Source organism: Dermacentor andersoni, chromosome 1 (assembly GCF_023375885.2).
Source record: "Dermacentor andersoni chromosome 1, qqDerAnde1_hic_scaffold, whole genome shotgun sequence".
NCBI lineage: Eukaryota > Metazoa > Arthropoda > Arachnida > Ixodida > Ixodidae > Dermacentor > Dermacentor andersoni.
The window spans coordinates 116,621,218-116,642,081 of record NC_092814.1 but is presented as its reverse complement, the minus strand read 5'-3'; the positions used below and the strand labels follow the sequence as shown (position 1 = coordinate 116,642,081).

Genomic DNA, 20,864 nt, shown 5'->3' with positions numbered 1-20,864 from the left:
CGACTCCAATCTTGACAACGGGTTACGAGCGATGGGATTGAGCCCCAATCCTAACAGAAGCAACTGGCGGCGTTGCGATGCCGCGCCTGCTGTGCTGTATAGGACCTCCCAGCCGCTCTACGCATCGCCCTTATATACGTGTAAGGACCCCCGATAAACTCGTTGCTTTCTTTTTCAATTAATGGCAGTTTATCTAGGGGCTTAAGATTGATTGAACCAAAGCGATGTCACTTTGGAGGAACAGAGGCTGTTCATGTTGGAGGTCGACGATTATCATCGTGTCGACGTCGCTATAACACATAAGCACGAACTATCGGCCTAGAGACATTTTAGAGGCGCTTTTATTGTGTCTATGTGCATACAAATGCCTATTTCGATGTTGGTGCCTATATATTGGATTCTTTTAGCCTTAAAAAAAAAAAAAATTGTTTCCCCCGTGTTTTGTTTATAATGTTTTCACCCGCTGGGGAACTTGGCTCAAGGCAGCCGATTATTACCGCAAACACTGCTGCAAAGCTGTTATTAACATCTTTGCAGCAAACGAGAGCATCGCTGTGAAAAGGGCTCAATAAGCGGCGCTACGCGATGTACTTGAAGGTGAGTTTGCGTACTTCTGCGCTCACTTCACGTTTTTCGCCGAGATTTTCGATAAACTTGAATACTAGGGCGCAACTCTGACTCGAAATACGGGGCTCATTTTGAACGTCGAGGCAATGTTCGCCACCACCACCAATGAACATATTGCTGACCTGAGTTACCTCGGAGAAAAATATCCAGGGCTACCGATTATACTTGCAGGTTTGTCACTGCTTTCACTTTTTTCACGGTGTCCAGTCGCACCAAATTTCAGATGAATCTTGCAACCTACGCAACTTGCCTTATTCCTTTTTATTGACAAAATAAATTTAACAAAAAAAGCGCCTAAGACAGCACATTTTAGTGCTTATACACATCCGGTCTCTACTTGTTTTGAAATACTCACTTTGCGTGAATCAAGCACATAATTGTCATAAAATAGTATAAACATAATATATATTTTCACAAATACGAATAATTACAAAAATAGGAGCTTGAATTTGGCCTAGTTGGTGTTTACTGCATATCATGTTGACCGCTAATAAAGACGAAGACAGGGGAACACAAAACGACCGCACGTGTCGTCGTTCTGTATTCCCCTGTCTTCGTCTTTAGTAGCGGTCAACATGATATGCTGTATATATCGCCTCAGAGATTATTTCGGGAGGTGTCACAAGCCTTCGGGCCCTGCTTCGCGCGTAGTTCCTGCCGCGGCACTGGCACCATCGCCCTCATTTGCACCACTTACAGCCGCTCGTGCGCTGTACTCTTTTCATTGCGCTTTTAGAAATAAAACATGGCGAGTATTGGAGCAAAGTAAAGGCGATGTCTCTCCGCATGCACAAACCTTTATTGAAAAGAAATTAACGAGCGCCCTTTACGTGACACATATACAGTCGAGTGATCCCGATTTCACTTCATCGAAATGACAAGAACAGCACAACCGCCAGGTCCATGCTCTACCATAATGACACGAAGCTTGCATTCCGTTTTTCTGTCTTTCATTTACTGAGAGAAGCGTTAATCGGCTTCTATGGGAGGGCTGCGCTGAGGCGGCCAGCACGTAGAGGTGGACAATATGAATACGGAGCCCCTCACATCATGAGTTTGGCACGTAAAACCTTCGAAGTTTTAGCAGCCAGCACCACTCTCCTTCTGTTACCGGATCTGACGGCAGTGCAACTCGGGTATCAGCAGGAGCTGTTGGTCACGCATGCCCCCCCCCCCCCCCTCTCTCAAACACACACACACATCCTCACTAGCGTGCAACCGGCTCTGCTGGACACGGGTACGCACATTCTCTTGCTGGTGTGCGCAAGCAAATTGACTGACTGCCGAGCACTTAGATACTAGATTACGCAGAGAGAAAACTATGTGCTGACGCGGCACCAACAAACGCATGCAGATTTTTATATCAAGAGGGCAGATTAAGTTGCCGCATGAAAACTTTCGCTCTGACGCTAACAAATAAACGATTAATGGAATAAATCACTGTTGGCGCGATAAAATAAGCAAAAGCCAGTGGCCGTGTTCAGTCGTTCAGTAATTACGGTAACTATACTCTCTTCACTCTGATTCATAGCTCTACCTGGTTGAACACAGCGGAGGTAAATCGGAAAAAGAGAATAGTCACAAAAAGTGTGTAACCCCAGGCACCACGAGCTCCTAAGGTAAAACAAGGGTCTAAATACAAAACCGTGATAGCATGATGCCAAACCCGAACAATACCAATGAACACCACATAAACTTATCCTGCTTGTCCTACCAGAGAATCATAGAATAAAGAACGAACTGCTACAGATGTTACACAAGACGCAGCCACAGAACACCTGACGCGGCTGGCTCGCTGGCTGACGAAAAGGTGAAGTGACGCTGCAAGTGAGCCTCACTTTTCATTGATTCTTAAGCTTTGTTATATTAAACGCCAACATGATAAGCCAAATCTCATAAACTGAAATGATATAACAAAAACAAAATTTGAAAATGATTGTAACTTTACTTCTTTTACTATAAATATACGCAGTTAAGCGCGAGTGTTGCATGTGCGCCGCTGGTGTAGTGGTATCATGCAAGATTCCCATTCTTGCGACCCGGGTTCGATTCCCGGGCGGCGCACTTTTTGTGTATTTTTTTTTATTAAATAAATATTTGTGAGGTTTTGCCTTGTATTGAGCTCATAAACACAGTCGTTAAGATCAGAGGACTAGATTAACGGTAACACAACAGAGCTATGTTACTGCATTTGTATGTGCGCGCGCGTATGTGACTATCAAACGTCGCCGATAACGCAGGAGCGGCGTTCCTCGCCAAATTCTCCACCGCGGCCTGGATATCAGCTCAAAAGGGTAGCGGTCGGCTGTGCTTTCGACAAACCGGGCGACTCCGGTTTTCCTCCGCGCCTATCGCGGCGTTATTTACGAATGGCCACGGCTGAAGTAAAGACAAGAATACGGGGAGGAGAGGCTGCCGAGAGGAAGCGCAGGAGATGCCATAAAGGAAAAATCTAAAAACCAGAAAAGCCAAGACTTGAAACTTCCGGAGGGCGGAGGGGAGGAGCGGAGAAAGGAGGGGTGTACGGACGGACCACAGACGGACAGATGTCTCGTCCGCTGCTGCAGGCACGGTCTGTGGGCTTACGTGCGCGGCCGCAGTGTTTGCCGGGACGGCTCGTACAAGATGGCCGCCGACTTTTGTACGCAGAGCATGGCGCGGGCAGTTGAACCGAACTTTACAGCGGCAGACGGGACCCTGGGGCTGTGTACCGACGCTTGGGATGTTTTCCAGACTTTCTAAGACTTCACTGGCGACGCTGACCAATGCTGCCACATACGGAGAAGTTGCCGCGCCATGTCCAAGGCAAGATAGTCACGGGGTTCGTTGGGCTCTCTGTGTGCGGCTCTTGACAATGAAAGCTACTGAGCGCCCTTGAAATCGGACCGTGTTTACGTCGCCTCTACGTTGGAGAATTTTCTCTTAGTCTCTTTGTCATATTGCGGCGGTCGTTGGCCCCACGCGACAACTCTGACCTTGTGCTGTCTGTTGATTTGAACGTGTTTTCTCAGTCTTGAACGAAAGTGAAGTGCTCTAGTGGTCGGGCGCCAATCGGGCACAGTTCGCGATGTCTGTCACTGCTTTCGGCGTCCGCGTCAAAGAGGAGCCTGGTTCCTCTGGCCAGAGCTCGTCTGAGGGGGTCTGTTACGTCTGCAGCAGTCACGGGGCCGAATATCCGCTCAATTCGCGGCCTCGAGAACGTGGCCCCTACTTCCCGTTTCTCGAAACACACATCCCTCCCTTAGGCGCAGAGCGGCCGTCATCCGAAGGTGTCGTTCTTGCGTGCCCTGTATGCTACTCATTTCTTACTCAGCAGTGGGAAGCTCACGAACAAAATGGCACACCTCGACACAAGCGTATGTACTGGCTGAAGCGCACTGACAACGGACCCTATGCGGGTATGGAACCGAGTATGCAGACGCAAGAAGAGAGTCCTGAACGCAGTTCTCGCCATTCTCCCGCAGCTGCATCTGCTGCTTTAGACCTGAGTCTACCTGCACCAGGGGGGACCGCTTCTTCAGGGGTAGTGACTGCATCAACAAGCAACGAGGCGTGTTTTATATGTGGCAACTGCAACCGAAACGGACCATTAGCTAATGTTTATGCTAAGCCCATCGCCAACTGCCCCTTCTTTCCCACTCTGGCCTCACATCCGCAGCCACCAGGTGCCAAGCCCATGGACTCGTCAGGTCGTGTTCAAGCTTGTGAACCCTGTCATCAAATGCTGTTAGAACAGTGGGACAATTACCAGCGTTATACGGTGCCCCACTCTGAGCGACGTTACCGACTACCGTCTCGATCTTTCACCTGCTTTACGTGTGGTCTCGAGTTCCCGGTAAGTGTCCAGCGCGTGGTCAGTGCTATTCCCGGACCGGACCAGCAGCCTGTATTTCCCTTCTTACGCACTGTGGCCCCGCCACCAGGTGCTCAGCCACTCTCATCTGCAGGCCGGGCTGTGGTTTGCTCCATGTGCTATAAGTCTTTACAGCGCCAGCTGCGTGTTTTTGAGATCTCCAATGTGCCGGAGTCAAAGCGGCACTTCAAGATCCTGCATGAGGGGACTACGGCACCTGCGACTGTTTCACCGTCGCCTGCGAGTGTTCTGCGTAAGCAGCTACTGTCCCCCCAGACCAAGTATCTTGGCTGCTACCTCTGCGAAAAGATTGGACCGATGGAAAGCCTCGTTGCTTGCGACACTAAACCAGGTGCAGGTCCACATTTCCCATTTCTGCGTGACGTGGCCCGGCCTATTGCTGCGCGGCCCATGGACAACCAGGGCCGTGTGTTGCTTTGCGCCGAGTGCTCTGCTGAACTGCAGCTCCAATGGGACTCATTTGAAAGTGCTGGGCTTCCATTGACTCAGCGGCGCTATCATACAGCTCTTTTGACATCGCCGCCATCAGCCTCGCAAGGGGCTTGCTTTGTCTGCACTGAGCCAACGAGTGAGACCTTTCCTGTGGGAAGCCGTGAGGGCCCTGGACCATTCTTTCCCTTCCTTGAGTCGCACGCAGGCCAAGGTTCACTTGATAGCACGGGCACAGCACGTGTGTGCACCTTCTGCTTCCACTCTCTGATGGCGCAGTGGCTCGCCTATGAGAGCTCGCCACATCCCGAGGATGCAGCCAGGGCGGTGCGTCGATACAATACGCATCACTATGTATGCTACATCTGTGGTATAACCACATACCGGCGACGGGTGCGGACACTCACCGTGCGTGATTTCCCATTTCTGAGGGAGCATCCAAGGCCAGCTGGTGCATTAACTCTACGTGATGGAGTAGTCTCATGCCTCACCTGCTTCGAATCACTAAGCTCCCAGTGGAAGGACTATGAACGTATGCGAGTTCCCGTTGAAATGCGAAAGTATAACTGGATTGTCCTGCCTCCACCACCTGAGGAAACCAGGGTTGGTATATATTCTTTTCATCCATTGAAAATCTGCGAGTTCCTATGATTCCTGTCTGAGGCACGAATCACAGGAAGGAGCAGGTTTTTGCGAATGCTGTGATCTTCACTCTACTTAGAGCCATTGCAGATTTTATAGAAAGTTTCTTTTTCTACTCTGGACTGCTTGTTAAAGTGCCAGCTACTAGTCACAGTGGCACTTTAACACTGGACGTCTCTGGGAAATGTGAAAACATAGCAAAAAGCATATTTTTTTTCGTTTGCTATTAATGAATAGTAAAGCGCTCATACTCAGCTAACAAAAAACTAAATGCTTGCATATACTTTCAGCTGAGGTCCATATGGAATCGTCTGCCTGCTTTGATTGTGCTTTATGCTCATAAAACATATTCCAGTGGACATTGTTCAATTTGAGGTTCTGCCGACATATTTTTCACCTTGGGTGAGTTCTCATTTCAGCATGATGTGTACTTGTATGTTGTGGAAGAAAAAGCACGAGTTAGATGCAAGAAGTGTGCTTAAGTGGCAGAGATACTTACCTGTTTGCTCACTCTGTTTACGGTATTACATTGCTTTTTCAGGCAAGGGGCATAGACGTACGAACTGTTAAAACTTCTATTGGTATAACCACAGCTAACTCAATGCCTTATGTTATTTCGCTGAATCCCCGATGTATCACATACATCATTACAAGAAGCCAACTCGGGCTTCTTATAATAAAAATAATAAAAATCGGGCCCCTCGGTTAACCCCCTTTCTTCTCGTTTAATACATTATTATAGGTGTTTGGTGCCATTGAATGAAGTGTCTCAATCTGTGTGGTTAATGGTGAGTGTTTGGTTAATAGAAGAGTGCACCACGCAGCATTGCTAGTTTTTTGCCTGCACTTTGTTGCTTGATTGCACTGATACTATTCCATGTTAGCGCATTTATTTCTGTGAATAGCATCATTTTATTACAATTCTTATGGTGTCCATATTGAGCATACCTAAGTTCCAGATAAGTTAGCATGGGTGTTTGGCAATAACAGGGTGTGCGTCATATAGCTGTTCCATGAATAAGTGTTACCAGACGAGGGAAATATGGACAGTTTGCATATGACAAAAACCAGATTGGAACATTATCTGTACCTTTCCATAGCCTTTTGGGACCCCATAGATCCGCTAGGTCAGTGGATTATACTGTCAGCATTTTCACTGTGATCACAATATCGCATGATTACATCAGTGTTTACATGTTGGGAAATCAATCTGGAAGGTACTGACTTGGCCAAAGAGAAAATTGATTGTAGAGGGAAGGTATTTTTTATCACTGTATTCTCCAGAAGTTGTGGCTACTTATTCTAGAGACATGGTCCATTGAAATAACACTTGTTTATTATTTCAGTGGCACATATTATTTTTCTGCAAGTATGAACAAGTGTTCCATAGCATTGCTAATGAACATGTTGGACAACAAAGTTGATGTGACCTTGTGTGCAGCAGAAGCATTTATACAAAACAGTAGTATTTAACCATTTACTTGTCCATCACCTTCATGTTTCCATTTAACTTCAGACTACCAGCTAGCTTATAAACCTGGCCTATTACAGAGTAGATAATCTGTATTCTAGGTATAATTTGCATGAGTGGTATTGTTACAGTGTGCAAATAGCTCATAGTAGTAGACTTCTGGGAGTACAAGAAATTGCAAGCAGCTGTAGTTAATTTATTTTTTTGTCTGATGTCAATATAATGATGGGTGCTTTTACAGAGGGGGAACAATGAAAGCTGCCATAGCCATAATCAGTCAGATGACACCTATTTTCAAATGAGTACTGGCTATTTCGATCACAGTGATGTGCTGTTGATATTGCCACTTGCGTGATAGCATTGGGGAGATGGCTGGTACAGAAATTTTGGGCCTCCAGTTAAATTGGTTGGCATTCTGCCTTGATTGTAATGTGCGAACAGGATTGCATTTGTGTGGGTGGGTGGTCACACTGACATTGACTACATGGTTATGAGGAAACACTTTATGGTAACTTGTTCGGTTGGCCTTCTAGGTATTGTAGCATTTGATAGAGATATTGCACATTACACTGTTAATTTGCTTTAGGGCATGAACTTCTTATTTTTGGGACATCTGTCACTGTTAAACACATATTAATCTGAAAACAAATGGGAGAATATTGCAGCAGGTGAAAATTTGTGAGTGAGGGCATTCCTTCTGAAAATTTTGTTGCGCTCACTTGGGCCTAAAAACCACAGGCAGTCACAGTATTGGTGCCTGAAATAAATTAAAAAAAATGTGTTGCACATTCTTCAAGGGATGTGCAGTGGAAGATTGTTTTGTATGGCGAGTAAGGAATGGCAGCATACAGTGCAATATGTTTATGATGGGAATTGGAGTGTGGTCCAACGTATCTAAAAAGACGTAGCAGCAGGCTGCAGAGCACCCGTTGATTCTGTGGATGATGGCATCACTATTAGAAGTGCATGTGTTGCTTTAGTGTAGGTTTCTTGGTTTCGAAGTCTTTCTGCAGGCTGTTTATATGGGCGCCATCAGTGAAGCGGTGTATCTGCCTTGGCTTTATTAGCCAGAAATATTGTGCCACGTCTGATATGAAAAAAAGTTACTGTTCTAGCATGAAGGGAGCTGGGTACAAATGAAATGTTTTCTTTTTCTCCATTGAATAGTTCATTTTTCCCATTATTTTCTTTTTAATCTGCATAGGGCAAACTCCACATTGAATGTTAAGTCTGCCCTATTTTGCCCAAATTAAAGTGCTGGTGCATGTATTTTGGATTTCTTTTTTATTATCATACCCTAAAGAAACAGTCACTTGAGAGGGAATGGCCGAATTCTGCACCAGGGAGGCCAATTCCTATCCTAGTGAGGGAGTGTCTCTTTTGAAGCTTAGTGGGTCTTCCTAATTTGGTTGTAACTGAATTAGTATAACCCCACTGGCTCTCTGCATTTTTACCAGTGTCAGGTGCCACTCCAAGCCTGGAGATGTATACTGGAGGTGAATTCGAGCTTCCCATCTTCAGATTAAAAAAAAAAAGAAACTTTCTGTTGATCCCAGCATATGCAGGATGTAGAAAACGAGAAGAAAGGGGGTTAACTGAGGGGCCCGATTTTTATTAGTCATATCATGAGAAGCCAACAAACACTGACACCAAGGACAACATAGGGGAAATTACTTGTGCTTAATAAATGAAATAAAGAAACGATAAATTAATGGAAATTAAAGTGGATGAAAAAGCAACTTGCTGCAGGTGGGAACCGAACCCACAACCTTTGCATTTCGCGTGCGATGCTCTATCAATTGAGCTACCGCAGCGTCGTTTCCCCATCCACTTTTCTTGGGTATTTATGTGTGCTAGTAGAACCCTGGGAGTGTTATCCAGCGCCACCACTCGCAGATCTTGGCGGCGGACGTGGAACGTCCTTTTTGCCGCAGGCGTCACGAGAACATGATCTTTTTGGGTGAAGGCAACTGGTAAATAAACCCACATATGCTACCTGAAGGATGTAGAAGTGATGCGTAGGGTAAAGTGCAATGATCATAGGTTAATGAGGGCTAGAATTCACCTCAATTTGTAGAGAGGAAGAGTAAAATTGGTCAACAAGAAACAGGCCAACCTAGACGCTGTAAGGGTAAAAACAGACCAATTCAGGCTGGTACTTAAAAACAAATATGCAGCCTTAGAATAGAGAGATGAAGATGACGTAGAGATAATGAATGAAACCGTAACTTGGCTGGCTTCAGAAGCAGCAATTTAAGTGGGAGGTAACGCACCAAGGCAACCAGTAGGTAAGCTCTCCCAAGTAACAAAGGACCTAATAAAGAAGCGACAAAGAATAAAAGTGTCCAACTCAAGAGATCATATAGAATTCATGGAACTGTCAGAACTGACCAACAAGGTGAAAATACGTGATATTTTAAATTATAATGTGAGAAAGACTGAGAAAGTAGTAAAAAATGGACGCAGCATGAAATCAGTGAGGAGAAAACTTGGCATAGGACAAACCAAGGTGTATGCACTGAAAGATAAGCAGGGTAATATCATCAGCAATCTTGAAGATATAGTAAAAGAAGCGGAAGAATTCTATACTGACCTGTACAGTACCCAGAGGAGTCAGGACACCTCACTTAGAAACAGTAATGAAGAGGATACAGAGACTCCTTCTATAACTAGCGATGAAGTTAGAAGGGCCTTGGAAGGCATGAAACGGGGAAAAGCGGCAGGAGAAGATGGAATAACAGTAGATCTAATCAAAGATGCAGGAGACAATGCCTGGAAAGCTGGCAGCCCTATATACGAACTGTCTATCAACTTCAAGGGTCCCAGAGAACTGGAAGAATACCAACATTATACTTTTCCACAAAAAGGGAGATGTTAAAGAATTGAAAAATTGTATGCCTATTAGCTTACCTCCAGTATTATATAAAATATTCACCAAGATAATCTCCAATAGAATAAGGGCAACGCTGGATTTCAGTCAACCAATGGAACAGGCTGGTTTCAGGAAGGGGTACTCTACAATGGATCACATCCATGTAATCAGTCAGGTAATAGAGAAATTTGCAGAGTACAACCAGCCTCTCTATATGGCTTTCATTGATTACAAAAAGGCATTTGGTTCAGTAGAGATACCAGCAGTCATAGAAGCATTACGTGATCAAGGAGTACAGGACACCTACGTAAATATCTTCGAAAATATCTACAGAAACCCCACAGCTACCTTTATTCTCCACAAGAAAAGAAAGGGGTCGGACATGGAGACAATCTCTCAATTCACTGCGTGCTTGGAAGAAGTATTCAAACTACTAAACTGGGAAAGCTTAGGAATAAGGATTGACGGCGAATATCTCAGCAACCTTCGGTTTGCAGATGACATTGTTCTGTTCAGCAACACTGGAGACGAGTTACAACAAATGATTGAGGACCTTAAGAGAGAGAGTGTAAGAGGGGGTTGAAGATTAATATGCAGAATACCAAGACGATGATCAATAGCTGGGCAAGTGAATGCCAGTCAGCCTCGAGAGTCTGTAAAGGAGTACATTTACCTAGGTCAATTACTCAGGGGACCCTGATCATGAGTAGGAAATTTACAGAAGAATAAAAATGGGTAGGAGTGCATTTGGCAGACATTGTCAGATCCTGACTTGAAGCTTACCATTATCATTAAAAAGAAAGGTGTACAATCAATGCATTTGACCAGTGCTGACATATGGGGCAGAGACTTGGAGACTGACAAAGAAGCTTGAGAACACATTAAGGACCGTGCAAAGAGCGATGGAACGATGATTGCTAGGCATAACGTTAAGAGACAGAAAGAGAGCGGTTTGAATCAAAGAGCAAATGGGTATAGACGATATTCTAGTTCACATAAATAGAAAAAAATGGAGCTAGGCAGGCCATGTAATGCGTAGGTTAGATAATCGGTGGACCATTAGGGTTTCAAGATGGTTGGCAAGATAAGGGAAGTGCAGTCGACGATGGCAGAAGACTAGGTGGGGTGATGAAATTAAGAAATTTGCACGTGCTAGTTGGAATCGGTTGGCACAGGACAGGGATAATTGGAGACTGCAGGGACATCACAGGACTTCTTCCTGCAGTGGACATAAAATAGGCTGATGATGATGATGATGACGGCCCTAAAGACCCTTCTGGGCATTGCATGGGGGGGGGGGGGGTTACGGTAAACATAGGGGGTTACAGTGAAACAGGTGAACAGTCATTAACAGCAACATTAATGGAACAGACAATAAATGACACTCTCATATACAAAAAATAGTGCAAGGTTGTAGACGTAAGGATACAGGACAAGTATTGATCGATGCTAAGCGAACTATTCAGCATATGTACAAATGTATCGTGGTTTATTATAGACATGAGATTGTGTGGTATAGTTACGGATGGCATGAAATAGTGGTGAGTTATTTAAGAGGTTTGCATGTGCATGCTGCATTACAACCTTGAAAGGGTGATCTAGGCGCGGGAAAATGTGATGGGCAGGCTGTATGTAAGAAGCTGCAAGTGACAATTGATTATGATAAAGCTTATGAAAGTGAGGTAATAGTGCCAGCAGTCTTCTTTTCTCTAGTGATGGAAGGTTCAGTTATGCTGGAATAACAAATAACTTCTTGTTATAAATCGGGCAGATTTATTCTGGACAGACTCTAGTTTATTAAGTATATTTGATGTGGGTTCCAAATGAATGACGTATATTCTAATTTATAGTGAACCAGAGAGGTGTATGCCATTAGTTTTGCTTTTGGGTTAGCTTGATGTGACGTCTGATAAATCCGAGTGTTTCGGATGCTTTAGAAGTTATTACGTCAATGTGAGTATTACATGTTAGATTGGCAGATAGGTGCACGCCTAATTACTTAAATGAAGAAACGTTTTCAATAGGCATTGTGTTGTTCACATAGTGATTCCATGGGGCGTTAGTAGCAGTCGTAAAAGTTATAACTTCGGTTTTAGAAACGTTAATTTTCATTTGCCAGAGTGGAAATGCTGTCAAGGTCTTATTGTAAAGCAGTGCTGTCATCACGGTTAGTAATCTGTCTATAAATCATTCTGTCATCTGCAAATAAACAAGTAGTTGATGTCCAGTTGTTAATAATGTCTTTATTGTAGATGAATATTTGTCCAAGTACTGAGCTTTGTGGTACACCGGATTTAACTTGAATTAATGAAGACGAAGAATCATTCACAGTAACGAACTGATAACAGTTACATAAAAAACTAGTTATCCAGTTAGTAATGTTTCTGTTAATATTAAGGCAGTCAAGTTTCATTATCATACGACTGTGTGGGACCTTGTCAAATGCTGTAGCAAAATCAATAAATATGGCATCAAATAATATGGACTCATGAACAGCGTGATGGAGGTTGGTAACTAATTCGAATAATTGTGTTTCACATGAACGACCGCGCTGGAAACCATGTTGGTTAGAAATAAAATAATTATGCTCGGTTAAATACTTCATTATTGCGGATGGGATGATGTGTTATAGTAATTTGCAAGGTATGCTAGTTTGTGAAATTGACCTGTAATTTGATGGCATTAAGGGATCACCTGATTTCAATCGGAGTCACACGAGCAATTTCCCATGCTTCAGGCACAGATCCCGTGTCAATAGACTGTTGGGATATAGCTGCCAAACTGCGTGATATGATCGGCTTAATAACTTTAAGTAATTTAGGGCATATACTGTCTGGGCCAAGTGATGAGTTATATTTGAGACATTCAATAGCTAATTCGATTCCTTCATGAGTGATCATGATGTCATTCACAGTGGTGTTAATGGAGTCAAATTTTAGATCCACAGAAATGGGCTCCTCCTCAGTGAAAACGAAACCAAAGATTAAGTTAAACTCTTCTGCAGCCTCTGATGGAGACAAAATCTCACCATTCTTAGTTAAATGAATGTAATTTACAGCGGAAATCCCAGGGTTAACCACTTTCCAAAATTCATTAGTATTGTTCGTTAGCAAAGCATGTAAATCACCATTAAAAATTTGTCTTTAGCTGTTGCTATTTCTTTATTGCATAAAGTTGCTTGCTTTTTATAATTTTCCCTATTGCCATCAGAGTCTGAGAACCTTGCTTTTGAATACAAGCACTTTTTCTTGTTGATGCTCCCGTTTGCATGCAAGGTGAACCATGGGCTGTGACTGGAAGATGTGATTGTGATTTTAGGATTGTACTGATGTTTTAGTTGTAAGAATTTCTGATGAACCATTCGCTAGTTTTTGTATATTGATTATGGAAGCTGGGAAAAAAAATGATCTGAGAAACATAAGTCGGGTAGAAGGTGCTCCAAGTCCGCACGTTTGTAGTTGTATAACATATATTTTTTTCTGGCTTTTTGACTTTTATTGTGGCTCCGCAATGCAAAACATTGTGATCACTAATACATTCCAGTACATGAACGCACATGTTGTCTGGATCGGTAGTGAGCACTAAATCAAGAATAGGACTTCCGCATGTTGGGAGAGAAACCATTTGCGTCAAGTTGAACAATGAAATTCTATCAAGGAATTCTGTGCACTCGTTTCCTCTTGTACTGCCCGCAGGTGTACATGTCCGCCAGTCTATTCTTGGATTGTTAAAATTCCTGGCTAATATTATTGGTAATATTGGAAGTTTGTGCTGAACAAAACTAAGTGACTCATTCAAATTATTGACAAATTCAGTAGAAGCATCTGGTGGACGATAGCAAACCCTGACGATACAAGTTGCGCCTGGTGACAATTGCAGTATAATCCACAAAAGTTCTAAATGTATGTTGGTGTCTAAAAGTTGTGCCTGAAAATTATTTTTTACGGCAGTCATGATGCCGCCGCCACGTTGGTCTGACCTGTGCATTCTAAAAATATTGAAATCAGTGGACATTGTGAGTTCACTAATTCGCCAGTTCATTACATATTGAACGATAACTCCAAAGTGACAATGCGTTGAAAGACATTAATTTGTGCCATGGAATTTGTTCTGTCATCTATACTGGCCACTGCAGGATCAAAGGCAAACTTTTTTGAGCTTCAGTTTGTAGCGTACTTTGTTTTTGTTTTATTTTTTCAACACAGGAAAGGTAAATACTGGCTGCTATTCTTTTTTTTATTGGTAAATGGGGAGGAATGTCCTTTTTTTGAAGAAAGATATGCCTTACCATAATTCAAGTACTTTTACCAAGCAATGTAAACAATATTGAGCAAATGTGGGAATGTCTTTTGTGGGCATGACATGTTTCATTTTCGCAAGCAATTTGCTATAGCTTGCTTTAGAGATCCACCTCCGACATCTTGTTTTCCAATCATTTCTCGCTACTATTGCTCATAGATGTGGTTACCAGTAACAAGATGTTTTGTACTTGTAATTTACCAATATGTTGTAACAAGCCCAAACAGCCACATTACTGATTTTTCTCCTGGTGTTGAAGCCCAATGCCATGGCACTGCCCCCTTGTGATACACATTTAAGCAAAATTCACAAAGGAGCATTTAGTGTTCTTTTGACACTCTCTAACTGTGATCTTGGCTAGATTTTGTTTACTTGTTGATTGATTGGAACATGATAATTTACATAGGTAAAGTGATTGAGTGGTAACAGAAATGTACCTTACCTGTCTGTGCTAAGGGTGGCTGAAGCAGATTTCTAATGAAAACCCTTTATTGTTGATTCAAGTGCTTTAAGGCTTTCATTGTGTAAAGGTATAGCCACGCTAGCGAAAAAAGCATGTTGAAAGCCTCTTGCATCCAGGTGCACCAATGTTGGCATGTCCTTACTGTGGCCAGTGTTTCTGTTGCTGCAGTAGTCACATGATCGCTTTGCTCTCTGATGTAGAGTTACTGTATATGCTACCACAGGTAGCAGAGTTGCGCGTTTGTTTTATCACGCCGCTAGCGCCTCTATTGGCAGAGCGTCATCACATGGTAGTCAAGCAACCGTGCATTGCGGAGAAGCAGATGCTCGGGCCAATATTTGTATTTCCCGACGCCGCCGCTGCAGCGAACTGGATTGACACAAGTTATCGCCAGTCAAATTCAAAGCGAATCCGGCCGACCTTGGCGTTCGCTGTTCGCGTGCGGGCTAGCTGCGGAGAGCTAGCTATATAGCTATGTCAATGTAGCTACGTCAATCCTGTGAGAGAAAAACTTTCACTACACTCCCACAGAAGGTTACTTTTGGTATCCCTGCAGTGAAAAGGCACATAATGAAGTGGTACTTGCAGGTGTGGCTGATATCCAGTGTGGCTGATATCCAGTGCCTGCTAGTAGGTGGGTACGCTCCTACGGCAAGTCTAATGGGGTACTAGTGTCGAAATACTAATCGTTGGTCATTGATTCACCAGTAATGTTTTAGACTGCCTACACGTTGAGAGCTTTGGCACATAAGCAGGTATCCCTAATGCAAAACCGAGTACCCATTATCCAGTGTTCAGTGCAGCGCCGGATTATGGGCCTAGTGCCGCGCGCTGGATGCTGGGCAGGCGCGGCGTACTCGGAGGCACTGGGTACTGGTGCGAAAAATAACTATAGCGCGTTAAATACGCGGTGCTTGGACACCGTATATATTTTGTTGGAATACAAAAAGAAACAGAGAGCGATTTGGTGCAATAAAAAAAGAAAGCACCGACCAGGATTCGATCGTCGGACCTACAGATCGCAAGCCCGGTACTTTACCACTGCGCCACGCCAGGAGGAGAACATGGGTTGACAATATGCCATGTCAAGGATCTTAGTTTCACAGAGATTTGTTGCTCAGTCATGGTAGATGCGCTATCGCTCTGCATATGAAACTCACGCCTGTACCACAAAGAAAATTTTGCTGTCCGTAGTAGCATTCAGTAGCATGCTCGGAAGTGCCACAACATCGATTTTCACTTGCGACTGGCATTTTAACTTTGAGAAAAGTCCTAAATGAACCGCTGACCCGGGACGCTCTATGGGCTGTTACTACTGATTTGGATAGCTGTTTCTTGTTCTTCACGCGAAGAATATGCAACCTTTTCTTCGTTCAGTGATGCCTTTCAGTCGACACGTCTGTCTAGTCAGATATCTTCGTCAGAGAAGCGCAGGCTAGTGCTGGGAGCCTTCCGCCACAGCACATATATACCTGCGTTTATGACGCGTCACATCGGCGCTCATCGCTACTTGTGCTGGCACTGTAAACATGAAAAAATGGTTTATTTAAGAACACCGATGCGAAAGCTGAAATATAGAGTGATTTATCCGTGTTAGACTTCTTGATTCCTGAGCCTAGGCGCGCCGAGAGCGTGCAGACGGACTCGGCGGATACGCTAGGCCTAAGCTTCGGTGGGGACCGATCTCGGCGCCTTTTTTTTTTGACGATCTTATGCAGTCAGCTGTTTCGATGCGCTTTGTTTGCGATTAGGCGGACAAGCAGTCCAAAAGCGATGCAAAACCACCAACTGTCGATCGACGATACGGTAGGTATGCCGCCTGCAAAAACGGAGTGCGGCTTCGCCGCATGGATTTGGTTGCTTCCCAGGCAAGATGGCGGACCTACGCGCAACTCTGCTACCTGTGGTAGCATATACAGTAACTCTACTCTGATGGGACCAGGGATGATCCCTGGTGTGGTTAAAGGGCAACTCCCAGCATTTTTAACCATATGAGGATATTGTCATTTTCACATGGCATTCACAGTCTTGCCACCAGAAGTGTGGTTCACTTTGCTTAGAAGCTATTCATTAATTTTAAATAACCAGTAAACGGGGTACCGAAACCGAAACAGGTAGCTGCTTCGTGTGACGTCACAATAAGTTAATGACGTCAGATCCTACACTACTGCGATGTAAAAATGCAGAACCCGTGCTAAACATGCAGTTTGCGTGGTGCTAACGCTAAAAAAAGTGAAGCTGAAAATGTCTTCTGATGACACTGGGAGCTTTTCCAGCTCTTTTGAACTGGACAATGGCAATTTCAGCTAATATTTCAGCGACGATATGAGTGCTGAAGAATTGCCGATTGCTTTTCACCCGCTGCCGCCACGCAAAGCAGCTGACATGCCCAATTCAACGCATGTGCTGCGGCAAGACTAAGTAAGAGAAGCACCGGTTATCACGTCTGTTTCTGGGCGAAGTGGCATTATAGTCTCTGACGTCACAAAGACAGGGTGGCCAGTAAGATGTCATACTTTTGTGGGCATGAGGCAGGAACACGCAACCAATCTTCAAAATTCATTTTCAGGAAAACTAAATTACTTTCAGTCACGTTGTTTGGCAAAAATAATCAGAGTATAGAGAACATATATTCAAAATTTTATTAAGGTGAGGGGACATTGAAAAAACGCTGGAGTTGCCCTTTAAAGGTGCCCTGCAGTGCTCCTGAGAAAGCTTGTTGGGTAGCATCAATAGCAGCATTGCAATCTGGTGATTCGTGCACTTCATGTGACAGATGTGACATCAGTGAGTGGCACAATGATCATCGGTTAAAAATGTAATGTATGATTTATGTTTGCACAATATGGTGAGTACTGTGCAAGAACTACTTACTGCTTTATGTTTTACAACAATTTTAAATATCGCCTAATTACCATACAGCCATGAGCAAGATGTTGCAGTTATGGGAACGATGCATGAATATGCCAAGCACATGTCGCGCCAACAGCTTCTTCATAGAAGCTGTTTTAACTATAACGGTGATGCCATGACCTTCAAGATTGGACCACACCCCGCCCGATCGCCGAGGTCATGGGAAGGCTATCAACAAGCTGAGCAGGCTGGGCAGCCATAGTGCGCCGACTTGTGCTAATGCCCTGCTGCGGTTGGTGCCACACTGTCATGTCATAAGAGAGTGAAATGTCGCAGCTCAAGCCGTGAAAATTCAAGTTGAGGGAAATGCTAATTTTTCTTGTATTTCAAGATTTCTCTGACCAATAACTTGTGTTTGCATTAATTGTTATAATTCCTCTTGCTCATTGTTCTTTGACATACTGAGAATAGATCTAGAGCTGGTATGGTGGCCCGAAAAATGTGCTGCAGGGCCCTTTGAAGAGATTGCCTTGTGGCACTTGTCCATGTGAATCTATCTGCCGCTTCCCATTGGTCTCTTTCTTTGATGGTGTTAGCTTGCTGCAAAAAATATATACCCTTTGTCAGAAAAGTCCCAGAGCAGACTTTTTGTTCTTCTGTCATATTCAAACTCAAGAAATAGATTTTAATCAGTGATCAGAGCAGACATAGACTTGGAAGGGTTTTCATGTAAACTTGCTATGCAGCAGATCTGTGTTTAGCAACCCACTGCTCGGCTTGGTGCATTTAGCTGGATGGTACACGAGTGATGTGATGGTCACAAATTCGGAGCAGAGTTCACATTAAAGGCCAACTGGAATGAAACGTTGGGCCAAGTAAAAAAGCCTCCTTTAAATTGTGTATTTACAGAGCAGCCTCAGTGCAAAATTTTATGTTTGAAATACGAGTAGATGAGTCACGACACGCCTGCAAAAATAATGTTTTTTACACCAAAATTGGGGGGAAAAAAAGCTGAAAGGTAATTCAGCCCCTAGTTGAACTTGATGAAGGGCAATGTTTCCTTGGTGAATGGGGAGTGAGAATGAACCATATAATTCATTATGAGAGCCGTGCTGTAGCGACAATGTTTGAGCAACGTCAACTAGAGGTTGAATCGTCTTCCAAGTTTCTTGAGTGCATGCATAGCAGTGTTAGGCACATTCTGCACAGTTCTTCCTCCCTTCGAATTTTGCTTCGGTCAGCAATTCTTATGGGCATAGCATGGCAATGCAAAGGTGAGAAGTGGGTGCTAGTCTCATTCCATGCTGCTCCCTTGATGTACTGAAATTTATCTGGCACGATGTAGGGCTCATCCTCGAGCTGAAGATTATTAGATTATTATTAGGTTTTAGCTGAGTCACTTGGCATGGCACTCTAATGCTTAAGGGAAGTAGGAACAGTGTTGAGCTTTAGACTGCACTACCCTCCGGATTGGATCAGGAAACAGGCTAGAAGTTAGAAACAGACATATCCCATATGGAAAAGTGGTGGTGACTCGTCAAGGAAGACATTGTCATTAAAACAAATGCCACCGTTACTTTTCACTGGAAGTGACGCTTGCTGAGAATGCAAGACTCCTCAGCATGACCCCTGAGATTGTGTGCTGCCTGCAGTGCTCTCAAAATTATTGGATGCAGTATTCTGGCACTTGTCATATCCACTAACCACCAGGTGCACGCGTCATCTACTTAGTTGCTATTTAAAGGCTGCTACTAATAAGGAATTAGACATTTACCAGACCAGCAGCTTTGCTAGGGTTGCTTGAGTGTTATATACTACTTGTTTAATACCATGGTAATATTGACATTATAATAATTTAATACTGCCTGAAAATTGCCGTTTAACTGTTGCACATGATATCAGAAGATCTGAAATTGAACGCAGATGTATAACCACATCTTAAGCAACAGTCTAGGGAAACAAACTGAATACAAAAATTGCCCTTCAGTCTATGACAGACAAACAAAATGCAACAAGATGAACAACTGCTGCTGAACTTCTGGAAAGTTCCTATCCTTAAAAATTAGATTGTGTGAACGACAGTGCATAGACTATTGCTTATAGTTGTTTGCGATGTGTGTCCCAGTGTGGTGTTGGCTCACTGCAACTTCCACTGTGTGCTCCCTCATTGATCAGGTTACTACCCTGTATGCATTCTGTCTCTAATGAATTGAATGCAGTGCATGCTCTTAAATTGCTGACATCAAGAGCAACTGCTCTAAACCATGTCACAATGCCCCACCATTTGGTCACTGCGCCCATGCGCAGATTTTACGAGTATTTTCACCCCAATATGTTCTGTTTTGTCAATCCTTGGTTTACGAACCATTCTGATGCACTTTCATGTTGCAAAATAAAGGAACCTGCAACCGCGAGCACACGCAGGTATGTCACAGTGGTGGTACTATTTATGCAGTCACATTTCTTGCTTTTTAATTCTGAAACGAAATGAATGATGCAGCATGTTTTTCTAGACTACCGTAGTTCAATTCAGGAGACTTATTTTTGGAAATTTCGAAGAATATCGAGGATGGCCTTTTTTGAAAAAAATATTTTTTACATACCGCTCATTAGCGATGCAGGGTCTAATTATGAGCGCTTATCTGAATTTTTAGTGCTGCTTATGGCAAATATATATGCACCAAATTTGAATGGCTTTCAAGACAACAGGCTGACAAAATTTGAAAACCATGCTTTTCACAGACACGGCAAGGTGAATATACCTGGTAGCGAAGCTTCCATAGGAGCCCATACGTTCACAACATGGCAGTCCACCGGCGGTTCATGGGGCTTAGCGCCATCTGTATGTGGTGGGAACACTTCCGGTGGAAGAAAACATAATGTGACGCTATGTCCGTTAAAAGCAGAAGTGACGTCATTTTGTTTTCAAAGGTGCGAATTTTGTTTTGTTGGCCTGCTTTTGGAGCTATATATTCATATGCCCCGCCATTCGACTTGATGGGCATTTCGAGCTTTCAGCGCGGAAAGCGATGCAGGAAAAGCCAGCCGTATGGTTGTTGAAATCGCACCCCTGTACAGAACATATTTTCTTTGGAGGCCGACGAAAGCTTTAGGTGTAGAGTGCTGATCCTATCGTCGGACGCCAAGCTCGTCAGCTGGTGCAGTCGTGTGAAAACAACTACACAATTATCTGGCGGTCGTAACTCACTACTTTTGACTGAACAGATTAAGAAGCGATGAAGCTACCTGTGTCACCAAATTCAGACAAACTTCGACAAGCAAGAAAGCACAAACTGTGAGGGGGGCGTATTTCAACAGGTGAACTTTACGAGTG

The 20,864-nt window shown here is 43.7% G+C and overlaps 1 protein-coding gene and 1 non-coding gene across 2 annotated transcripts in view; both read left to right on the top strand.

Moving 5' to 3' along the window:
* Positions 1–2,620: 2,620 nt before the first annotated feature.
* On the top strand, positions 2,621–2,691 carry TRNAG-CCC (transfer RNA glycine (anticodon CCC)). The gene has a single exon. It is a non-coding gene; the product is annotated as a tRNA-Gly (tRNA).
* A 453-nt stretch (positions 2,692–3,144) lies between these two features.
* LOC126543877 (uncharacterized) overlaps positions 3,145–20,864 on the top strand; it is a 204,754-nt gene continuing 187,034 nt past the window's right edge. The window contains exon 1 of the mRNA XM_050191008.3: positions 3,145–5,533. Within this exon, the coding sequence (XP_050046965.1) occupies positions 3,695–5,533 (1,839 nt within the window). The 5' untranslated portion in view covers positions 3,145–3,694. The remainder of the gene's footprint in view (positions 5,534–20,864) is intronic.